This window comes from Sinocyclocheilus rhinocerous, unplaced genomic scaffold, assembly GCF_001515625.1.
Source record: "Sinocyclocheilus rhinocerous isolate Xijiao unplaced genomic scaffold, SAMN03320098_v1.1 scaffold69, whole genome shotgun sequence".
In the NCBI taxonomy this organism is placed as follows: domain Eukaryota; kingdom Metazoa; phylum Chordata; class Actinopteri; order Cypriniformes; family Cyprinidae; genus Sinocyclocheilus; species Sinocyclocheilus rhinocerous.
The window spans coordinates 723,254-746,986 of NW_015667272.1; the positions used below are offsets into that span (position 1 = coordinate 723,254).

The window sequence follows — 23,733 nt, forward strand, 5'->3', positions numbered from 1 at the left end:
AAGTGCACAGCAGATACCAAGACGCTGAGTACGGCTGTGACTGAAAGCGCCCTCTACACCCTTATATAGTGCACTATTAAAGGTGACAGCATTTGTAGTGGCAGTAGTGGACATCCCATGATGCACCTCAATAATGAGTGCACAACCGATGTACACTTATCAGCTAGCCGCTAACGAATAGCCCCACAATGTTAATGTAACTCTGAATGTATTCTTGCTTCTCAGTTTATGATGGATCAGTAGACTATATTAGAGGAGTAATGCAGGGAATAGTAAATGAGAGTATAGAGTGCTGCAGGGATAATGTATTTTTGTAGGCCAAAACCCAGAAACAACTAGCAAACAACTAGCACATCCGGCTCCATCGTCCCAAAGTAATGTTTTTTGAATGGGTTTTTGGTTAAAAGCCTGATTAAGACAAGCTCAAGCTTAAATAAAGAGTTGTCGGAAGCTTAATGGTGGTGACGTTTAAGTCATGTGACCATGGTGTAGTAGTTTATAGCCTTTAGCTTTTTACTTCTGGTGATTGTATTTAGGTTTTAAAATTGTACTTATTCATGAAGATTATCCTAATGAAAAAAATTTGCAAGATTCATAAACATTTGTTAGTCACAGAGCTTATTTTTTGTCATAATACAAAAGCCAATGAAAAAATATTATTGAGCCAGAGTGATGCTAACTGCTGGGTTGGCCTATAAAATACATCTTTAGATACAGCCCTACAAACCAAGCACTATTCAGCTTCAGCTTAAAACCATCAAAATACACAGGTACTTTTGAATAGCTAACAATCGAGAAACATGCTTTTTGGCTAATTTGCTAATGCTAAACAACTGACCACTCGGTGCAGAACAACATCTCGTGTGTTTGGGGCATCCTGACTGCTTGGCCAACCAAAGGCATTTTTGGTGAAGCTAGTGGAGCAAAAATAACACTTCAAAGTAACTCGCCTTGTTCGCAATTACTTAAGACAAAATGACTTTTTCCACTCATTCTTTTTCACACACATATCTACAAAGATCATTAATACTACCTACACTACATTTAAAATGTCATACTTAAGTTTGGAGCTTCACTGAACGGCACAAGCTCCACTGGGAAGAAAGTCCTCAACATAGCTAGCCACTGCTTTAGAAAGGTAGGTCATGCTGCCAAAACGGCCACTGGGGGCGCTGTCGTACATCAACCTGCAGATGCCAGTCACGTGATCTCTCTCAAGGAGACTCTCGTCAGCTCCCAGTTCTTTCTGCAGAAACAGAATTTGGTCATTGGTGCTACTGACTCCATGACAAATGCGGTTTCCTTTGCCACTGCTAGTCAGTTGCACGTGAGAGGAATATTCTTATTCTAGAAATTATGGTAACACTTTACAATAACAGTACATGAATTATCATGTACTAATACCTGAATTAATAATTACTTGACTATGAACTAATGATGAGTTAAGATATGTATTAATCAAGAACTAATGAAGAACTAACTTAACTACGACATGAGTCATATGAACTACTGCATGAATAACACTACCTTAATTACATGTGTTAAGTTAGTTCTTCATTTGTTCTTGATTAATACATATCTTAACTCATCATTAGTTCATAGTCAAGTAATTATTAATTCAGGTATTAGTACATGATAATTCATGTACTGTTATTGTAAAGTGTTACCGAGATTATTTTATTGGACGAAAATCTATATAGTGCAGGATGAGTAAACAATATTTGATCCATTTTCTTTGAATGGAAAGATTTTTTTTTTTTTAAAAGGTGTATAAACCTCCTCAAGAAGCTCACCTGATCATTGTAGAACATGTCACTGGCCATTTGTACAATCCTCTCCACCTGAATGACACCACCCACACTCTGGACATCCACCTCAGCCAACATGGTCAGCACCAGGATGGCCTCCACCAACAACTGCCGGTATTCAGGCTGAGGAACACGGTTCAGGACTGTTTCCACATGCACGGCAAACTTTATTTCACCTGGAGTCATCTGAAAATGGTGCCATTTTATTATCATTCTGTCAATTTAAAACTGAATGTCACTTAATTTGATCTCTTAAGGTTGTTTACCTCTCTTGTGGTTGAGGATGGAAGCACAAAGCCCTCAATGGACAGCCCGTGACACTAAATGTCAAGAAAGGAAAGCCATTTTGAAGCATAACCTCGACGAATAACCCAGCTTCAGCACTCACTGTCAAGCATCCCACTCACCTTCTGCAGAATCTTCCAGACGTTCTGATAGAAACCAACAGGGACTCTGTTGAGAGCTCCATCGAGACGCCTGCGCCGAAGCCACTGGCCATGTCTGCTGTCACGCATCAACGTGGCTCCTAATGATCCCTGAAATGACTCAATGGATGGAAGTCTGTATCTCTGGAAAACAATCAGGTTAATTACACCTACAGAGAAAAAGCTCAAGCTTGGAAAAGAAGTTAAGCTTTGTTTGCCTGTGGTCCACTTACCCCGTATTCAATATTTCCAATATCCAGTGAATGAACTGACACAGCCTAAAGGGCACAGAAAAAGTGGCTGGTCTATAACTATTGCCATCATATTGAGACATAACTGTCCTAAACCCAAGCATTTTCTCACCAATTTGATATCACCACCCTGTTTACTTGCAACTTTCACTTCAGTTTTGGTGGAGCTGGATTTGCTCATGTCTTGGATATTCACAGCAGAGCTGACCACATTTCCTGTTGAGCGCACTGGTGCAAAAATACAACTCATAAATATACAAATTCACAGAGTATAATGCTGGCAATGTGTGAATATATTTACCGCTTTTTTGAACTCCAAACTCTTTGCCACTGAGAATGTGAACCAGCAGGTTCTTCATCTCAGATGGACTCATATTCATCAAACTCTCTGTAGCCTCCTCACCTAAAAAAAAAAAAAAAAAAAATATGAACCTCTTGTGCTAAAGTAATGATTTTTTTTATTTTATTTATTTTTTACATACTCTGTAGTATAATTACACTTATATATAAGATATGAACCTCTTGTGCTTTTAACCAGAGTACTAAAATAATATCAAATAGGATTTTAAAAAAAAAGTATTTAATTACATGTTATTACAATTTATTAAAGGGGTCATATGATGCTATTTTAAAGATCATTATTTTGTGTATTTGGTTTTAAGCAGCTCAACTGTTTTCAACATTTAAAACAATAAGAAAACAAATTTGAGCTCCAAAACTGCATATTAGAAAGATTTCCGTAGGAATGCGTTAAGACTGGAGTAATGCCTGCTGAAAATTCAGCTTTGCCAAAATTACATTTTAAAATATATTTTAAAGAAACCAGTTCTTTTAAATTTTAATAATGTTTCACAATATTATTGTTGAATACGTTTACTGTATTTTTGATCACATAAATACAGCCTTGGTGAGAGGCTCTATCTAAAACATAAAAAGAAAATCTTACCAACATTTTGAAAGGTATATCAATAATTGTTGAGAAATCACTCAAATGAAGATAATTCAAAGATAATGTTACAGCAGATGAGTGAATAATTTAACAAAGTAGCTTAAGTCAATATGTGACCCTGGACCACAAAACCAGTCTTAAGTCGCTGGGGTATAGTTTTATTTCCATATCATTGCACATCGAACCAATCACTGGTTAGTTAATTCTAATAAAGTGCAGTCCTAATAAAACAGAATAAACAAAACAGTTTACTGCATGTTAAAAATGGTTAAATATTTATTAAAGGAGTTTATGAAACAGGAACTGAGATACCTGAACAGTTGAGGGACTGGGCGAGCTCTGTGACCATGACCTGAAGAATGAGGCCAATTCGGAGGCGAAACATTTCACTGAAGATTTTAGGCTGGGTTCGAATACTCATAGCCAGAAACACCATTATCTCCTGCCAGGAGCATACAAGAGTGTCAGTGGAATTAAAATGTACAAGGTTGAGATGTGGATCTGACCTGCAGCTCTAACCTGAGTAAGAATGGCGATGGTGAGGTTGTTCTCGCTAGCCTCATCGATCAGCCTTGTCAACTTATCTGGGGGCATCGGGCTATATGGAGACAAAGATTGTAGTATGAACAGGTAAACGTGAATGTGAACACGTGTGTGTACTCACGCTGAAATAGTTTTCTCTCTTGGTTCAGGAGGAAGGCCAACTGTTAGATGTTTCTGATGAATTAGCAAATCTGAGCAGGCCTGTTAATGGAAAAATATCTAATAACCACATTCAGAGAAAATGTAGTTTAATTTACATGCAGATACAGGAAAACTGCTACTCACAGCATCCAGCTCTTCTACTTTCTTGCGTAGCATCCCACAGATCATCCGGATGAGACCCCAGTGTTTTAGGTTTCCTGCCATTTCATACAAATCACTCAGTAGTCGTCTTACCGTCCAACCTTTCCCATGAAGCTTGGTGTCCCAATCCATTCCCCTTATAAAAGAAATCCCAACATTATTTCATTTCAAAACAATCCTCAACCTCCACAGTCACAGTACAGCTCTTTTCTAGGACACAGATATAACAAAACTCATTAAATGGTTCCAGTGGTACTGACTTGTCTTTGAACAGGATGTAGAGAATATCAGTCTGATCCTGCAAGTTCTGACTTTGTTTCAGCATCTGCACTAAGGCTGGGTAGTCAATCCCACCATTGTTGTCTCTGGGCAGGTTCATGGGTTGAGGGGCCTGTGTCTCAGATGCCTTCGCAGGAGAAAAAGTCATTACAGCTCTTTGTTAGATGTGGACACCTGCAATAAAGCCATTTTTAACAGTTCCAGAGAGCAATTTTCCCATTCATTTTCTCCATATAGAGATTCCTCAGAAAATATTAATTAACACATTACAGACAGTGTTTTTAAGTAAAACAATATTTGTCGATCTGAAAAATCCATAGCAGCTTTAAGGATGATGTCGTCAAATGGTACATGTTTTAAAGAAGTTTCTTATGTGCTCCAAGACTGCATTTATTTTGATCAAAAATACAGTAGAAACAGTCATGTTTTGAAAATTTTAATTTTAATATGTTTTAAAATGTAATTTATTCCTGTGATGGCAAAACTGAACTTTCAGCAGCCATTACAGTCTTCAGTGTCACATGATCCTTCAGAAATCATTCATACTGATTTGGTGCTCAGAAAACATTTCTTATTATTATCAAGCCCGTTTCCGCCACTGAATAAAAAAAAGAGGTAATTGCGACTTTTTATCTTACAATTCTGACTTTTTTCTAGCAATTGTGAGTTTAAATCTCGCAATTCTTTTTTTCTCAGAATTCTGAGATTTAAACTCGCAGTTCTGACTTTTCTCAGAATATCGTGATATAAACTCGCAGTTGAAAGTTATAAAGTCAGTATTGTGTGATAAAAAATTGCAATTGTGAGAAAAAACTCAGAATTGCGAAATTTAAACTTACAAGTCTGAGAAAGAATTGCGAGATGTAAACAATTCTGAGAAAAAAGTCGCATTTCTGAGATATAAAGTTAGAATTGCTAGATATAAACTCACAATTCTGACTTTTTTCTCAGAACTGCGAGGTTATATCTCACAGTTCTGACTTCACAACAGGTAATTGCAAGTTATTAAATCAGAATTGTGAGATATAAACTCATAATTTCTGAGAACATCAGTTCCCTTTCAGTCGGTCACTCTCGACGTCACGTCGGATGCTTGAGCTACCCAGCCCGTCTCGATGGCTCCTTCGAACCGTCAGGCTCGGCTATGCGATTCAGTCGCCCGGCGTCCCCCCCAGCTCCGTGGCATCTGCTGCCTACTTATACTCACGCTGTGATCAGCAGCAGCTGGATGCAATAATCGCATGCCAATGTGCATTGGCTCGTTTAGTTTACACTCGAAGTAGATTGGTCTCTCTAAGCGAGATCCCAATTTCGTCGGTCATCCGACGTGACGTCTCCGTTCCCTCCTTCAGGGAACGAGGGTTACCATACGTAACCGAGACGTTTTTGCCCCTCAGAACTGAACTTTATAACTCACAACTGCAAGTTTACAGTATATCTTGCAATTCTGCTTTTTTTCCTCAAAAAAGCGAGATGTAAACTCCCAATTGTGAGATAAAAAAAAATTACCTTTTTTATTTTTTATTTAGTGGCGGAAAGGGGCTTCAATAGAAAACAGTTGTGCTGCTTATGTGATACTTTTTTCCAGGATTCTTTGAAAAACATAAGTTCAAAAGAACAATTTATTTGAAATAGTTATCTTCTGTAACATTAAAGTCTTTACTGTCACTTTTGATCAATTCTCTGCATTCTTGCTTCAATAAAAGGTAAGAAAAATGTCATCAATACATCATTTGATTTGCTGCTAATTTGTTATGAGGAAAAATACATTATATACAGGTGTAAACCGTTGGGTTACTTGCATAACCCATGTTCTCTGAGTAGGGAACGAGACGCTGCATAGCTATGATGCAATAGGAACGCCCTCTGAGTGTGCCGATTGTCTGAAGCCCATATAGAATCATGCCAATTCATTGGCTGATGGCGCGGGCGCCGCCTCGACGCTCTTACATCACCATCCTTATACTGGCAAACACGCCATCTGCTCCTCAGATTTCTCTGCCGAAAAAGGCCTCTTGTCGGCAGTGCGAGAAGCTTGGCAGCAGACGCAGCGTCTCATTCCCTACCACAGAGACATTCTCTTTCATAGGTTCACTCAACGCTGCGTAGCTATGATGCAATGGGAACGATATACCAAACACGCCAAGCTAAAGCGCTGCCGTATCTGGCCCGATGATGAACCAGATAGAATCCACAGCTGATTCAAGCGAATAAGACCCGGGAACCAGGAGCCGCGTCAAGATCTAAATTAAAAAACCTGATAAAAGTGGACCATCCTGCCGCTACACAAATATCCTCTATGGGGACTCCTCTAAAAAGAGCTTGAGAGGAAGCCACACTCCTGGTGGAATGTGCCTGAACGCTGAGAGGTGAAGACCACGCACCTCGTAAGCAAGCAAAATAGCTTCCTTAACCCAATGAGAAATTCTGTGCTTCGATGAGGCAAGCCCACGGCAGCCAGCATCAAAGCATACTAACTGCTGGGGAGATTTTCTCCAATGGCTATAGCGGTCCACATAGAGCTTCAAAGCTCGGACAGGGCAGAGCATGTGAAGTCTCTCATCCTCGCCTGAAGCAAAAGGAGGAGGATGGAAAGAGTGAAGGGTGACCACCTGAGAGCGAAATGATGTGAACAAAACCTTGGGAACATAGCCTGGCCTGGGTTGTAAGGTTACTTTGACCAGACCCGGGGCAAAGTCCATACACATCTCACTGACAGAGAGAGCTTGCAAATCCCTGACTCACTTCAAAGAAGTTAGTGCCAACAAAAGAGTAACCTTGAGAGTCAGAATCCGCTCTGGAGCTGACCCCAAGGGCTCAAAAGGAGCTTCCATTAAGCCCTCCAGAACGACTGATAAGTCCCAAGAAGGAACTCCAAGAGGGCGTGCGGGCCTCTGATGCCGAACTCCACGCATAAACACGGAGACCAACTGATGTCTCTCCAGAGGGATGTCATCCAACTCTCTCTGAGCGGCGATGACCGCAATATAAACTCTCAGGGTAGTAACAGCCGCTCCAGCTGCAAGTTTTTCTTGCAGGAACTCCAGCACTGGCCCTATAGGGCAGTTGAATGGGTCCACCACATGGGCTAAACACCATGACTCAAAGACCTTCCACTTGGAGGATTACAGCCTCCTTGTGGAAAGGGCTCTGGCACTAGCAATGGTCTCCTGAACATCTGCAGGAAGACTAGAAGTCAAAGATGGTGGCCTTTGATGGGCCATACCCACAGCTTCCAGATCTCGGGTTGAGGGTGCCTGATCTTGCCTTGAAGCTGAGATAGCAGATCTTCTCTGATTGGAATCTCCCACGGAGAGCGATCCATAATTGAAATCAACTCCGAAAACCACGTCTGGGATGGCCTGTATGGGGCTACGAGCAGGAGACGGACCCCGCTCTCCTTCACCCTGCAAAAGACTGCCAGAATCAGCTTGACAGGTGAAAAACGCATAGTCACTGGTTCGGCCATGGGTGAGCAAACACATCTATGCCCAGAGGTGCTGGGGAACTCAGGGAGAACCAAAGTGGGCATTGGGACGACTCCGGTGAGAGGTCCACCTCTGCCCTGCCGAACAAGTCCCAAATCCGGGCTACTGTTTGGCGGTTCAGCATCCATTTCCCCGATCTGAGCTTCTGTCTCGACAGAAAATCGGCTGCGAGGTTCAAGGCTCCCGAGATGTGAACTGCTCTCAGGGAGAGGAGTCTGCCTTGAGCCTAAAGGAGAAAACGGCAGTTTATATGAGATACTACCGCCATGTTGTCTTGATCGGATTGAACCCTGAAACTGAAAGGACTGTATATGTGCAATGATGCAGAAATAGCTTAATGACGTATGACACATGGAATGAGCTGTTCTTCCTGTTGAATAAAGTGTTGAATAAATGAGTTTTCTGTCATTATAAAACTGTCATTTCACTCAGCATCTGTGAAGTGGAGCAGGACAATGTCCCACTAGTCCTTATTTTGGATTCTTATCCACAAACGGCTGGTTTTTGGGCGCGGGGACGGGTGTTTTTACTGCGTGATAAATATAAGCAGCACGGCACAGCCGTTTATATGCTCACTGTCTCCAAATTATGACAAGAAATGGCTAAATATTAATTCTGATGTTTAAAACAAATAAAGAAACCGTTATTATGCACAAACAGCGGGAAACTCTATATTTGTGCAGTTTGCGTGTGTCAAAGTTAGGGTTGGGAATCGAAAATCGATTCCAATTCCAGAATCGGCTACTTAAGGCCAGGAATCGGATACTTGTTGTCAAATAAAAATTTCGATTCCACCTATCGATTCTTATTCATCTGTGAGGACCGGACCTAGCGATCTGCCAGGACCTTGCTCGCTAATCTAAGCGCACCAAAGTTTGGCTACATTTGCGATGAGCTATGACATGAAAATTGATCCGAAGCCCGGCCCTAGGGGTGTAAATAAGTCGGGGCCTGTCGGGCCCAGGCTGAAATGCAGGGCTCTACCGAGATGGTCCGGAGGGGGTAACATCGTCCACCGAGCAGGAGAGCCCCAGGCGTCCTGATGCGGGATGAGGAAGCCCACAGGGACCGATGTGAGGGACTGGTCTGTGACTGGTACAGGGTCTGCTGGCTCTGAGAGAGAACCGCACGTGTCTCCCGTCACATGAGCAGCAGGTGACAAAGGAACAGGAGGTAAGGCGAGAAAGCCTGGTTCATCTCCCGTCCCCCACGCTGAAAGTGAGTGAGGCTGAGTGATTGCTGCACACCGAAATGCGCTGGGTGACGGACGTGACAGAACTGAATGAGGAGAGCGTGTTAGAGTCGGACAGACACGTTTGAACGGTCTGGCCCAGCCTCGTAAGACGAGAGAAGCTCTCGTCTTCCTGACATGTGAGTCAGGATGACTCGATGGAGCTGAAGCAGTGCATCTGTCAGACCGCTTCAGCTCAAGTCGCTTGCGGGGTCGCCAGGGAGGAAAAGGGCGGCCGCGGGCTCCCCAGGCCGTGGGCGGTGGGGGATGAACCGGGTCGCTGCTCCTACTGGCGGTCTCTTTCCTGGGCAAGGATGAGAAGGGGTTAGAGGCCTCCCGCGCCCTCCTGGGCATAAACTGCCTGAGGGCAGCTGACTGAGACTTGGCGGCTCAAAATTTTTCAACCACAGAGTTGACTGCCTCCCCAAACAGCCCAGACTGAGAGATGGGGGCATCAAGGAGAAAAACGTTCTCCTCCTCATGAATCTCTGTGAGATTAAGCCACAGGTGGTGCTCAGTAGCCACCAAGCCTGCCACAGAACACCCCATAGCACGTGCGTTGTGCTTGGTGGCTCTCAGGGCCAAGTTTGTGGCCTCTGGAGTCAGACCGCCACCCTCGTCCATCTCCTTAAGGACATCCGCCTGGTAGGCTTGGAGAGGCCATAGTATGAAGGGCCATGCCTTCCTGACCAGCTGCCATGTAGGACTTTCCGATAAGGGTGGAAGGGGTCCTACATGGTTTAGTAGGAAGGAGGGAACGGGACTTCCAGGAATGAGCCGAAGATGGCAAGAGATGCATGGCCAGCATATCCTCGATAGCCGGAATGGCGGTATAGCCCTGCCCCACAGAACCCACTAGGTTGGTGAAGTCAGCGGCTGCCACGTTAGTAAAGCGGGCAGAGAATGGCTTCTTCCATGATCTGGAGATCTCATGATGCAGATCACTGAAAAAAAGGGCAGCTTTCTCCAAGCGGGCCCTCGAATTTGGGCGGCTTAGAAACCACTCGTCGAGTTTAGACGATTGGGATTCAGACGCCGCGGTGTACAAAACAAAACCTGAAGGAAATCGCATTGCGCGCCTCCGGGCTAGGGCATAAATAATCATGTGTGAATTCAACCGACGAATCCGCGTGCTTGGGCGAGAGAGGGAGAGAAAGGGCAAGGCCCGTCTGCTCACTCTACATCGCCTCGAGCTCCACATCCGAACCCCAGGTCGCGGATTCACGGAGAGCCTCTGCGGCCTCTGGAGCGCGACGGGGAAAAGCGAATGACTCCTTCTCAAAAACCGCAAGCCTAGTACGGAGGGTTTTCACAATATTTGCATTTAGAAACGGCATAAACCGCCTCGCGTGCATGCGAAAAACCCATACACTTAACACACTTACTGTGTGGGTTGTCGCTCGCAATGAAGCGAGAACACGGCGGCTGGCAGCAACGATACTCCATGGCACTTCACCGCAAGGAGAACCCATGGCACATCACCGCAAGGAGAGTTCCACTATAGCAGTCACCGAAGTGCAAAGAAGAAATCTCAACAAAATACGATCCGAAATCGGGCCAGAAAAACCGCAACAGAAGGGCTAAAATGGCTGCTTTGTGAAGGCAGAGAAATCTGAGGAGTAGGTGGCACGTTCGCCAGTTTAAGGATGACAACATAAGAGCATCGAGGCGGCGCCCACACCATCAGCCAATGAATTGGCGTGATTCTATACGGGCTTCAGACAATCAGCACACCCAGAGGGCATTCCCATTGCGTCTTAGCTGCGCCGCGTCGAGTGAACCTATGAAAGAGAACTTCAATATACAATATTCAACCTTCAATATACAATATGCAATCACCTAACATCCTTTAAGCTCACTATAGGTCTATCTTGGAAGGTTTACACCTTATTTAAAACTGTTTCTGTGTAGGAGTGAGTGGGATTTTTACTTCTGGAACCTGATAAAAAAATCAAGCATACAATTTGGAGAGCAGAGACAGCCAGATGATTCTTCTAATTATTGCTTAAATGTTCAGTGAAAGCCTGTAATTTTGAGTTATCTACCTTTTCTTTGTTATCCAGCAAATTAAGGTTTGGTGCCGGAGAACGGAAAAGTTTAGTTGGAAGGTACATGTGAACATCTGCGGAGAGGTTAAAATAAAATCATGAATTATTTTTGAGCATTTGCAAAGGCAACTGTTCTCTGAACATCGCCTCGAGCTCCACATCCGAACCCCAGGTCGCGGATTCACGGAGAGCCTCTGCGGCCTCTGGAGCGCGACGGGGAAAAGCGAATGACTCCTTCTCAAAAACCGCAAGCCTAGTACGGAGGGTTTTCACAATATTTGCATTTAGAAACGGCATAAACCGCCTCGCGTGCATGCGAAAAACCCATACACTTAACACACTTACTGTGTGGGTTGTCGCTCGCAATGAAGCGAGAACACGGCGGCTGGCAGCAACGATACTCCATGGCACTTCACCGCAAGGAGAACCCATGGCACATCACCGCAAGGAGAGTTCCACTATAGCAGTCACCGAAGTGCAAAGAAGAAATCTCAACAAAATACGATCCGAAATCGGGCCAGAAAAACCGCAACAGAAGGGCTAAAATGGCTGCTTTGTGAAGGCAGAGAAATCTGAGGAGTAGGTGGCACGTTCGCCAGTTTAAGGATGACAACATAAGAGCATCGAGGCGGCGCCCACACCATCAGCCAATGAATTGGCGTGATTCTATACGGGCTTCAGACAATCAGCACACCCAGAGGGCATTCCCATTGCGTCTTAGCTGCGCCGCGTCGAGTGAACCTATGAAAGAGAACTTCAATATACAATATTCAACCTTCAATATACAATATGCAATCACCTAACATCCTTTAAGCTCACTATAGGTCTATCTTGGAAGGTTTACACCTTATTTAAAACTGTTTCTGTGTAGGAGTGAGTGGGATTTTTACTTCTGGAACCTGATAAAAGAATCAAGCATACAATTTGGAGAGCAGAGACAGCCAGATGATTCTTCTAATTATTGCTTAAATGTTCAGTGAAAGCCTGTAATTTTGTGTTATCTACCTTTTCTTTGTTATCCAGCAAATTAAGGTTTGGTGCCGGAGAACGGAAAAGTTTAGTTGGAAGGTACATGTGAACATCTGCGGAGAGGTTAAAATAAAATCATGAATTATTTTTGAGCATTTGCAAAGGCAACTGTTCTCTGAACAGCATCAAAATGACTGTTTAAAAACTCACTGTGTATATTGAGCTCTCTGGCTTTGTGCACCAGAGACACCATCTCCTGAGTCTTTTTGGCTGCTGCCCTGAAGCGGCTGAGGCCTCCTTTAGTGGCACTAATGAGACTCTGCTGAGGAACTGCCAGCAGCTGGTCCAGATACACAGCCAGGTCATCCACCTCTGCACACACACACACACAATTAAATAAAAACCTCAGAGGATTGAGCATGTTTTCTGTCACTTTTGAGAAGCAATTGAGTATTTCACCACATGTGTCAATATATAAAACTGTCACAGCAGTTACTGCTCCATCACAAAATTGCCTCTCAAGCCTCCATCCACCCATGCAGCTACGCAAACTGTCTGACAGAGTGACTGTCAACTGCAGGCCACACATTTCAACAAAAAATGTCATGCAGAAAAGGGAAAAACTGCAAGTTAACAGCCAACAAACCCCTGGCAACTGACTTAACCATCCAAACAAAAATGTTTGTTGGTAACTTTCCAACAAAATAAGAAGAAAATGATTAAATCTTTAAAATGAAAGTCATGCTGTTCTGAATCTTTATTACATTCTTGTGTTTAACACAAAAGAAGATATTTTTTATAGTTTGAAAGTCAGCAGCAACAATGGACCCAATTGACTTTCAGTGAATTTTTTCAAAACATCTTCTTTTGTGTTCCACAGAAGAAAGTAATTTTTTTCATTTTTGGATGAACTATCCCTTTATGGTTTTAGACTTTTCAAGAGAAAAGCTCATTATTCGTGCTGCTAGCTGGTGGCTCACTCACCACAGTCCATAAATGTAAGATGGGCACAACAGGAGGTGTCAAGAAAAGCAGAAAGTTTCCCAGTCTTAACCCTTGAAATGTAAAACTGATTTTATTTTGGGCTGCTTTAAGTATGTTACAAATATTAAATGTGCTGACCGCTTTAAATACGTTACCTTGCTCCTCCAAAGTAACCGTCCTGTAGTTTTTTCAAGGTTGCCAAAACAGCAGGATCAATTTGCTTGTGATCATCAGCTACAAAGGACAAAAACTAAATGAGTCTTTCAGAATGAGAAAGCTGCTGTCTGCATATGGTGTTGACGTTGTGTGTTGAGGACACTCACTGAGCATGCTGTGTGAAATTGGGAACGTAATTGTGGGTCGGCCTGTCATCCTCCAGCGAGAGCAGAGGTAGGAGAGGTCGATACGGAGCATTTCCACAATCATGTGATTGTCCAGGGCCAGATAGAACTCATGATGGTCAACAAACTGGACATTCGATCAGGAGCAAAACCAGAAACTGAGTACATATTCAAATAGATACCAACAGCAAATTAGAATTCACACATTGACATACTTGAGGTGTGAAAGTAAAGATTGTGTTGCGAATAATGTAGAATTTGGAAGTTCCCAGCACACCAATTCGCCGGTATGGCCGTCCAGTCAGTCCCAGCCTTTGGTTGCGCCCTGAAAAAAGGCAAAAACATAGTAAAATCCATCAGTCTCTCTGTGTATTTTGTTTCTCTCGCTCTCTTAAAAGGTGAATTCATTCAAAAATTCTGTTCATCATGACACTGTATCCCTTCAAGATAATGAACGTGGATGGGAACCAGCTATAAATCTCCAAAAAGGCACCACAAAAGCATCAAACAAGTAGTTCATAATATTTGTGCAGTATAATACAAGTATTTAATAGCTTTTGCTAGAGGAACAGGCTGAAATTGTTTTTCATTGTTTGCTGAAAATCTTTCTGTGGTTACCATTCACTTACTTTGCATGCAAATGAGGTCCTTTTTCTTCCACAGAAGTTTAAAAACGAAATTGAATCAACCTTGAACTGACTTGAACTATATAATGACACTATTTTCTTCTGTATAGCTGCTCATACCTGAATACGGATTTTTGCTTTAAATAAGGTTTTTATGATATCAAAATTTTTGATACCATAGAAATTTCATAATTCTTGTCACCAGTGTCAATATCACAAAAAAAACCTAGTACTAGCCTAAAAAAAAACTCAAGCTCACTGAAGACAAGTAAACAATAAATAAGTGTAAAGTAATCAAATTAATAAAAACACTGCATATTCTTCAGTGTAATTTAAATATATTTCTTCTTATTAAAGTTACAAAAGTGATTTAGTCAAGAGCAGTGAGAGATTTTCTCTCTTTTGTTGTTTGATTAAAATGAATGACAGATAGCAGGAATATTAGACTGCTGTCACTTTAAGAGCTGCCCAGATCCAATATACTGTAACAATATACTGTTTTCTTTTTTTAGCTGTGACCATGTAGCACAGCAACGTCACGTGAGCGTGTCTACCAGTTTCACCCGCCCCAATCCCTGAATTGAATTTTTTTCATAATTGACTAACTTTTTACAGTTATTGAACTGAACTGAATCAACACTGAACTGACAAATGACACTATCCCTTTTTTTTAGAAATGCTTTACAGCAGAATTTGTCTCATATTTGAATCATTGATTTTTTATTTCTGTTTATAAGTTGCTTTGAAATAATTTGCTATGTATGAAGTGCTATATAAATTAAGGTGACCTGAGTTCTTCCCTTGATTTCTACCCTGAGCTCACCTAGTCTGGCATAGATGTGACTGAGGACTCTGGAGGGCTGAACTCGGATTGGGTGAACGTCCTCCAGGGTTTCAGCGTCAATGCCATGGCTCTGCAGGCGCTGTTTAATCTCATCGTTTTCTGCCAGGAGAGACACTGAAAACACAAGAATGGAAAACGGCCAGTGTAAATATGGTGAGATGGAATACTTATGTAATATGCAACATCAAACAGGTTTCTAAATTGATTAACCCAGATTAAGCTACTGTCAAACATAGGTCTTACCTTGAACCACAACATCAGGTTTGGGAACAGTGGAGAGGCGTCTATTGAGAGGATCGATTTCTCCAGCAGCTAAAAACCCCTATAAAACAGACACATACAGATCATTATATGTTTTCTCAGCTTCACAGCAACAAGGTAATTGATGCATATGTCAGTCTCAACATTCATGTGCAACTGTAGTTATTTATTTAGCAAACATGTTTATTCAAAGCAACCTACAAAATAAAATTCAATAAAAATATATCTTCAAAAATCACGCTCCTTCACCAAACCATTGGAAAAATCATTTATCATTAAACAAATAGGTTTTGAGTATGATGAATTGTAACTATATACAAATGTATATGATCCATCTATGGAACTTAATAACATATTATTTAAATAAATATATTTTATTGTATTAAATATGTGCTATTTTTCAAAAGTCTGGGGTTGGTAATATTTATAAGGTGTTTGAATAAAGACTTTTATGCTCACCAAGGCTGCATTTGATCAGTAAAAAACAACAATATTGTGAAATATTATTACAAATTAAAATAACTGTTTTCCATTTTAATATATTTAAAAATGTATTTTATTCCTGTAATGGCAAAGCTGATTTTTCATCAGTCATTACTCCAGTCTTCAGTGTTACATGATTCCTCACAAATCATTCTTTTATGATGATTTGACGCTCAAGAAACATTTCTTATTATTATCAATGTTGAAAACAGGTGTATTTCATAAGAGAGACATAATGTGCGGCACGGCCTCCAGAAACAGATTGAGAAACCCTGCAGTACAGCATTACCATATAGAGCGATCTTTGTGGAATTTACTGTACCTCTGCCAGCAGGTTACCCAATATGTACAGAGACTGGCCCCATTTCAGTGGACACTTGCCTACTGGCACTCTCTCCACGGTGTGAGGATTAACATACTCTTCATCAACCTAGATGAAATGACACACACACGGTGAAAGTCCATTTTTCCTTTGGAATAACCCACAAAGAAGCACTCAACCAGGAATCTGGTTTTATTTTGGAGGAAACCCTGATTTTTTAGGATTCTTTGATAACTATAAAGAACATTATTTATTTGAAATATTTTTAACATTATAAATGTCTTCTTGATCAATTTAATGCATCTTAACTGAATAAAAGTTTTATTATATATTACGTATAGTATTATATATAGTATTATAAAATTAGAAGTATTTCTTTAAAAATACCGTACCGACCCTACTTGGATGGTAGCGTATATATATAAATAAGTATACATATATATGGTGTGAAATGTTGTTGCATCAGTACATTGAACTGTACTGAAGAGATGAACAGGATGAATGAGTGGAAACAGGTGTATTTCATAAGAGAGACATAATGTGCGGCACGGCCTCCAGAAACAGATTGAGAAACCCTGCAGTACAGCATTACCATATAGAGCGATCTTTGTGGAATTTACTGTACCTCTGCCAGCAGGTTACCCAATATGTACAGAGACTGGCCCCATTTCAGTGGACACTTGCCTACTGGCACTCTCTCCACGGTGTGAGGATTAACATACTCTTCATCAACCTAGATGAAATGACACACACACGGTGAAAGTCCATTTTTCCTTTGGAATAACCCACAAAGAAGCACTCAACCAGGAATCTGGTTTTATCATAACAGTACAAAATCCAGTGCTTTAGTGTCAAGAGCAAAATAACTAAGTGCGTCCATACTGTACCTTATCTGGAGGAACACTATAAAGCTCAGGGACCAATCGTAATCCATTCTTCCCTCTGATGAGAATGCTGTCTAAAGCCTCTCTGTACTCCTGAACCTAAATAAGAGAGTAACAAGCAAAGCATAGTTTTCTAAATAGAATAGTTGGTTATTTATTGAATGTCTGTAGTGAATTGTCTGTACCTGTTCTGGACTGTTGATAAAAACACCATCCAGGATGAGGTATGTCCAGAACAGTGGCCATTCACACTCTATGTTCTCGAAGAGCTTCAGTTCTGATGACTCGTAGTACAATCGATTGGGGTCCTTAGAAAAGAATGATTGTGTGGGAATAAGCTCCATACAAAAGACAACCACACACATAGACGTGACGTATTTTGTCTGACAAATTGTTCAAGCTTGGTTTTACCTCTCGGGGAGTTTTATGTCCATCTCTAAGAAAGCGACAGCATCCATATCTGCCCTATGAGACAGTACAGGGGTAAATAAACACTAAATAACTAAGGTGTTTGTCAGACTTAAAAAAAATAATAATAATTTCTATAATTAATTAAAAATAATGATAAATTGTACTTTAAACATACATAAATTATATATAATATCATTTTTATTTCATGCAAAGTATTTTATTTTTTATGTAAATGTCTTGAACTTTAAATGTCAAGTTTTCGTAAAAATTTGTAATCATTATACCTGTTTAGTTGAAAAAATTAATTGTTTCAACAGTTCAATGGCACATTTTTCATTTTGTTTGCATAGTTTGAATGCAGTATTACGTGCTTCATTTCATGTTTTCTATGAAAAATGTACATGTCATGCAGACATTTATGAAACAGAAAATATGACACGTGTAAAAATCTGATCACTGATCACAAGAGACTTACTGATACCCAGATCTGAAGACACTGGTATTCACCTGAAGTTTTGAAATGATTTCTTCTTTGGTGATATTAACAATGTCAATGTCCTCGACTGCAAATGCAGGATAAGAGATGATGGACAGAACCCCAGCATCTACTTCTTTGGATGTCGATGCCCTTGGCAGCATGGAGCTGAGAATAGACTATTGTGAAGGTTTCAAAAAGAAAAAAAAACATTCTGTTACTTTTGGGAGGCATGAAGGACGCTGTCATCCTATGTGTGACATCATAAATGAGTTTCTTACTTGGCAGTGCTGAATGTCATCGGCTAAAGAGTGTACGACGGACTCTGGGCCGCCCTTGGCACCGAAAAGGTTCAGTCCATCCAAGGCCTCCAGAGCTGCCTGAATAAACATGCAGCAAGAGGTCATGTTATTTTATCACATGGAGATCATTATTTGACACTTGCTTGACATGTGAAACCAATTCTTAACTGACTGTGCAATTTATCACTAAAAATGTAAATATTTTACCTTTGCCATTCCAATAGAGCTGGCATTTATCTCAGGGATCCCTGTATTCGTCTTGTCTCCTCGTTCCCACATTCCAAAATCCTGAGAATCATTTACAGTCTTAATATTCATGGAAAACACGTGAAATCTTTCTGTATCAGAACAGCATAATGGTGCTTACCGCCACTTTGTACGCAGATTCAATGTAAAAGATCAGATTTTGGACAACATCGACCTCATCGCGGGTATAAACAATTTTCAGCCCTGTTCCACACAAGAAAATGTTCAGGCAATTCATTAAAAATGCACTCTGATTCCATAACACAAGGCATTATGCTGCATGTCGGAAACTTTACTTTAAAAGTGAAAAGTTAAAGTCAACCTGATGCTGTCATTTGGGCCAGAAAGAGCATGAAGATGGAGGTGGCGTCCACCTGTAGATGACCCCATTCCTGATCACCAACAACAGTGGCACAAGTTCCTGTATGGTATTTAGCATGAAGGCAATCTTTGGTGCTTTTGCTGTACTTGAACTTCTCCACCTTATCCAGCTGAAAATTAAACAGGCTCAGAGTTACTGGACAAAAAGTCTTTGTTTCTATGACAAGGCTGGTTCACATGCAGCATCATCCTTGAACAGAACTGTAAACCAGGCAAAATGTGTAATTCTTGCTTTTTATAATGACAACAAATATGATAAATATATTTCTGTCATGACAACTCTCGGAGGGATTGGCATGGTAATGTTACATGACAATGTTAATGTATTTGGTCTTGGCTGAATAGATCTGCTACGCTGCTGCTGCTGCTGCGGCAGAGCAAGTACCGAGACTTGCTACTGCCAATACATCCACAACATGCTGCTGTGAGCATGTAAGAAATATATATATATATATATATATATATATATATATATAGGGACATGAGTGGCATTTTCTATTTGTTCCATGCTTCACAATGCACTAATAAAGTGTCACATTTCTGTAACATGGAGCCCACATAACATCATTCATCATTAGTGTGTATGTTTTCATTAATCTGTTTCCTAGGTTTATGATTATTTGTTTAAAATTTTATATAGCTTACTTATACTATTATATTTTTTGTTTATGAAGAAACACACACACACACAAATAACTATAAACAAGCTATCGCAAAATTTTGAAACAGTCTTCTGTACAACAGCTAACCACCATAATGCACTCTAAAACTTAATAAGCTAATACACTCTGAGAGAAAATTAATTGCCACAAAGTAATTAAGTAATGTCTCACAACTATAATGGGTTGCCATTTGATAATGAGTGCAGACAGTCATTCAGATCAAAAACAAATTATATTTAAAAACTGTTTAGAGGAAATTCTGACTGTATTCATAATGGTATTGTATTATTATATAATATGACCTGATTTAATAAAAAAAAAACAAAAAAAAAACAAGCACACTAACACTATCATTCAGTTGTTTGGGATCACTAGTTTTTAATAGAAAGGAAGAAATGTATACTTTTATTCAGCAAACACACATTAAATTAATCATAATGACATTTATAGTGTTACAAAACATTATATTTCAAATAAATGCTGTTCTTGCTAACTTTGTTGATCAAATAATCCAGAAAAACTGGAGCAATGGCTGCTGAAAATTTTTAAAAATAACATTTTAAAAATGATTAAAAGACAAATAAAATTTATTTTAAGTTGTTTTTATTTCACATTATCACTATTTTACTGTATTTTTAAAAAAATAAATGAAGATCATAAGAGCACAATGGACTTTTTTCGAAAACATGAAAAATCTTACTGACCCCAAAATTTTGATCATTATAGTGTATGTTCTTCTTAAGCAAATTCATTTGAAACGATCACCATAATGATGACCCATTATTTACAGCAAAACATTATCTATTCTACACTGTATGCTTTAGATATGCTGAGCAAGATAAGCTGGGCTGGTCAGATTTAATCAGAATGTGTTCTGACTGTTTGGAGAATTAACTAATAAGAAGTGTGGGAAAGCATGGGCTTATTAATGATTTCTAAATATTTAATTGCATATAACGGAATGAGATATGTTGTTTGTCTGTACCTGTCTGATCGTGCACTGCAGTAATCCTCGCATTAGTTTGACCACACTCTACAGGGTGAGAAGAGACACAGAACAAGAGAGAGAGATAGAGAGCAGTGAGCCTTGACTGTGACCTTAAACTCTCCATCTGCTATGACCATGAAAGAAACATGAGCCAAATGATTTGCCCTCTGGCATTTTACATGGTCTCCCAGACACAAACACTGAGCAGAAAATAGTACATGTCTCGGACATGGTCAGACATGGTCTCTAATGCCCTTTGACAAAATTGTATAGTTTTGTTTGTATCTCAACTCACTACGTATGCAAGAACCGACCTGCTCCAGTTCATAGGCTTTGGCTTTGTCTTCATCTCTGTCTGCATTCTTCCTGTAGGCCAGACTTAGAGCCCACACAGACAGGATGCAGTACACATTGTCTCTAACCCAGGCGTGAGGTAACGTCTCATCTCCTGGGAGTAACCCTGTCACCGGATCCTGCAAAATATCATAAGGAACCATATATATGGCATTATCCTGAGGGTCTACCATACTCAAATCAAATATATTGATTGTATATGGGACAATTTAAAGTGGCACCAATGGCCTGGCCTTATGACATTTAAAGCATATGACACTTAAAAAATCTATGCCTGTATTTTAAATCTTTATAATTTGTAATTGTTCATTTGCACAATCCTGTTGCATGATGGAAATAACAAATAATGAATTCCAATAAATATTCTCAAATGCTCAGTAACCAAAGTCAAACTGTAAACTATGAGAAAAAGAAGTGTGCATAAATTTTATTGGATGTGCACTTGTAGTGTACTTCAAATCCTAAAAATATATATTTTTTAAATGTACTTAAAATGTATAAAAATGTGCTTAAAATGTACTTAAGATAATTTCATATTACTGAAATAAAAGGCCACCTTAATGTACATAAAGAAGTGCATTTTCATGACTATTTTTCTCACCATCATGTCATTCCAAACCTGTAAAGCTTTCTTCTGTGGAGCACAAAAGGAAATATTTCAAAGAATGCTGATTACTAAATCATTTCTGTTTCCATTGACTTCCATTGTATGGACAAAAAATAAAATGGAAATCAACTGTTTGGTTATTAACATTCTTCAAAATATCTTCTTTTGTGTTCAGCAGAGGAAATAAAAGCATACAGGTTTGAAACACCTTCGGGGTGTGTAAATGATGACCGAATTTTAATGACCTGACCCTTTAAGTGCACTTAATGAACTTTTTTTGGGTTTTTAAGTACATTTTAAATCACTGTTTTAATCATCTTTTGTCATGCTTTGAAGAAGTACACTTATTTTCTGAATAAAATACTAAAGCACACTTAAAACTTAAAATTACACTTAAAGTTAATATATTTTGAATGTACAAAATTACAGCTTCATCATTACAATTGTGTAATTATATACAGTGGGTACGGAAAGTATTCAGACCCCCTTAAATTTTTCACTCTTTGTTATATTGCAGCCATTTGCTAAAATCATTTAAGTTAATTTTTTTTCCTCATTAATGTACACATATTTCCCAAATTCCAGTGACTGCTCTAAAATATGAGACACCAATGTTTCAGGACACAGAATAGAACACATGTTTATTTGATAACTGTTTTATTGCTTATTTGGGTTTATGCTTTATTTTTTAAGATTAACTGTTTTTTTTCCAAAGGATTGTTAGATGGCAGTGTTTCCTGGCATAGCTATCCAAAGACAACAGTATCATAGCTGTTAAACTATATCTTATGATTTTAAATCTGTGTTTAACCTCAGTACGATCTCAAAGTAAAAAAGAGGTGATAAAATCTGATTTTGTGGTGGCTGTGCTTTAAAAATACATTTGTATAATCTTAATTCAAGTGATGATGGATTTTGAGAAGTCTGACAGTGATTAGTGTTGAGTGCTACTGGTTAACCCTTACCAAAAAGTAATATACTTCAAGTTTATTTTAGTAAGTATACTTAAGTAAAGTTCAAGTATATTTTTTAAGTATACTTTATGTAGTAAGTATACAAATATCAGTGTACTAGTAGTATACTTGTAAGTGTACTATTTCAATACTCCTTGGGACTAAATTGGCCCACTTTCTAGTATATAAAAGTATACTTTTAAGTATACTTTAAGTATAACAGTAGTAAACTTTGAGTACACAACTAGTTTACATCAAAATGTTTAGTTTGTACTGCAACTATACTAAAAGTGAATTTATAGGTATACTGATAGTTTACTAATTAAATACTTGTAGTAGCATTTTTAGTACACTTTGAAGTATAGTCTCAGTAAACTACTAGTTTAGTAGTTTTATACTGCAAGTATACTCGTAAGTTTTCTTTAAGTGAACTTTACATCATTCTTTAAGTATACTACTATGTCCCTATTTAGGTATTCATTTCGTATATATTTTGTTACATGAATATCTGAACATACAAAACATCAAAAGAACAGGGTATCTGCTTGTAAACAAAAACATTTTATTCTAGCTTCATGCATTCTTTTTTTAAACACTTGAATGTGGATAAGTTTCATAAATAAAAAATAAAGAAATAAACAACATTTTGAACAAAAAGCTGAAAAAAGACCAATGAATTGGATTCAGAATGATAATCAAAACATAGATAAATTTGATCAACACCCCAAAGCTTAACAGTTATTATTACCTCTTCATTGGTCGACATTACATCAACGTTACACAGTTTTGATGCTGTTTTATGTCTGATGATCGTGTTAGAATACATGTGGAAGCATCTGTTGTTTCGGTTTCTTCTTCACTTGTGTTTTTTGGAAATTCTGTACAGAAGATGTGTACTAGCGCCCCCTACAGTATAACAATGAAAACACGGATTCTAGGAGCACAATTATAGCTAAAATATATTTAGACTTTTTAGAAGTATAAGTCAAGTATACTTAAATGTCATTTTAAGTATATTTCTGAGAAGTACATAAAGCCCATTTCTGAGAAGTACATAAAAAGTAGACTAAAAGTATACTTTCCTATTTTTAGTTTAAAAGAAGTATACTAATACCACACTTGAATAAACTTCTTTTTCGTAAGGGAACCCTGCCTGGTTTAAATGTTTCTAAATGATTAACAGTTGAAAACATTAATTTGACATTTAGAAAAGTATTTAAAAAGTAATCAAATGTAATCAGTTACATTAATAAAGTAGTTGAAATAGTTACACTACTTAATACATTTTAAATGAGGTAACATGTAATTTGTAATC

The 23,733-nt window shown here is 39.2% G+C and overlaps 1 protein-coding gene across 1 annotated transcript; it reads right to left on the reverse strand.

The window, feature by feature from the left end:
- Window positions 1-19: 19 nt before the first annotated feature.
- On the reverse strand, window positions 20-21,031 carry phka1b (phosphorylase kinase, alpha 1b (muscle)). Its single transcript, XM_016545113.1, has 31 exons — window positions 20,819-21,031; window positions 20,502-20,549; window positions 18,796-18,964; window positions 18,595-18,677; window positions 18,435-18,515; window positions 18,207-18,305; window positions 17,958-18,104; window positions 17,451-17,504; window positions 17,225-17,347; window positions 17,043-17,138; window positions 16,781-16,888; window positions 15,333-15,411; window positions 15,069-15,203; window positions 13,835-13,944; window positions 13,602-13,746; window positions 13,434-13,512; window positions 13,279-13,349; window positions 12,505-12,666; window positions 12,331-12,407; window positions 4,540-4,685; window positions 4,262-4,415; window positions 4,098-4,177; window positions 3,953-4,031; window positions 3,746-3,875; window positions 2,786-2,887; window positions 2,597-2,712; window positions 2,467-2,511; window positions 2,216-2,377; window positions 2,075-2,128; window positions 1,794-1,994; window positions 20-1,246 (listed from the first exon to the last, which is right to left on the reverse strand). Exons 1-31 carry the CDS (start codon window positions 21,029-21,031, stop codon window positions 1,073-1,075), a joined length of 3,522 nt encoding a protein of 1,173 aa, XP_016400599.1. The 3' UTR covers window positions 20-1,072.
- Window positions 21,032-23,733: the final 2,702 nt, after the last annotated feature.

What these genes read in the sequence shown, in the direction of transcription:
- phka1b (XM_016545113.1), bottom strand. Translation starts at nt 21,031, where the DNA reads ATGGTAGACCCTCAGGATAATGCCATATATATGGTTCCTTATGATATT. An exon ending in AAGCCTATGAACTGGAGCAG is followed by an intron (nt 20,550 to 20,818) that starts GTCGGTTCTTGC and finishes CTCACCCTGTAG; the next exon opens with AGTGTGGTCAAACTAATGCG. An exon ending in CATCCTCAACCACAAGAGAG is followed by an intron (nt 1,995 to 2,074) that starts GTAAACAACCTT and finishes CACCATTTTCAG; the next exon opens with ATGACTCCAGGTGAAATAAA.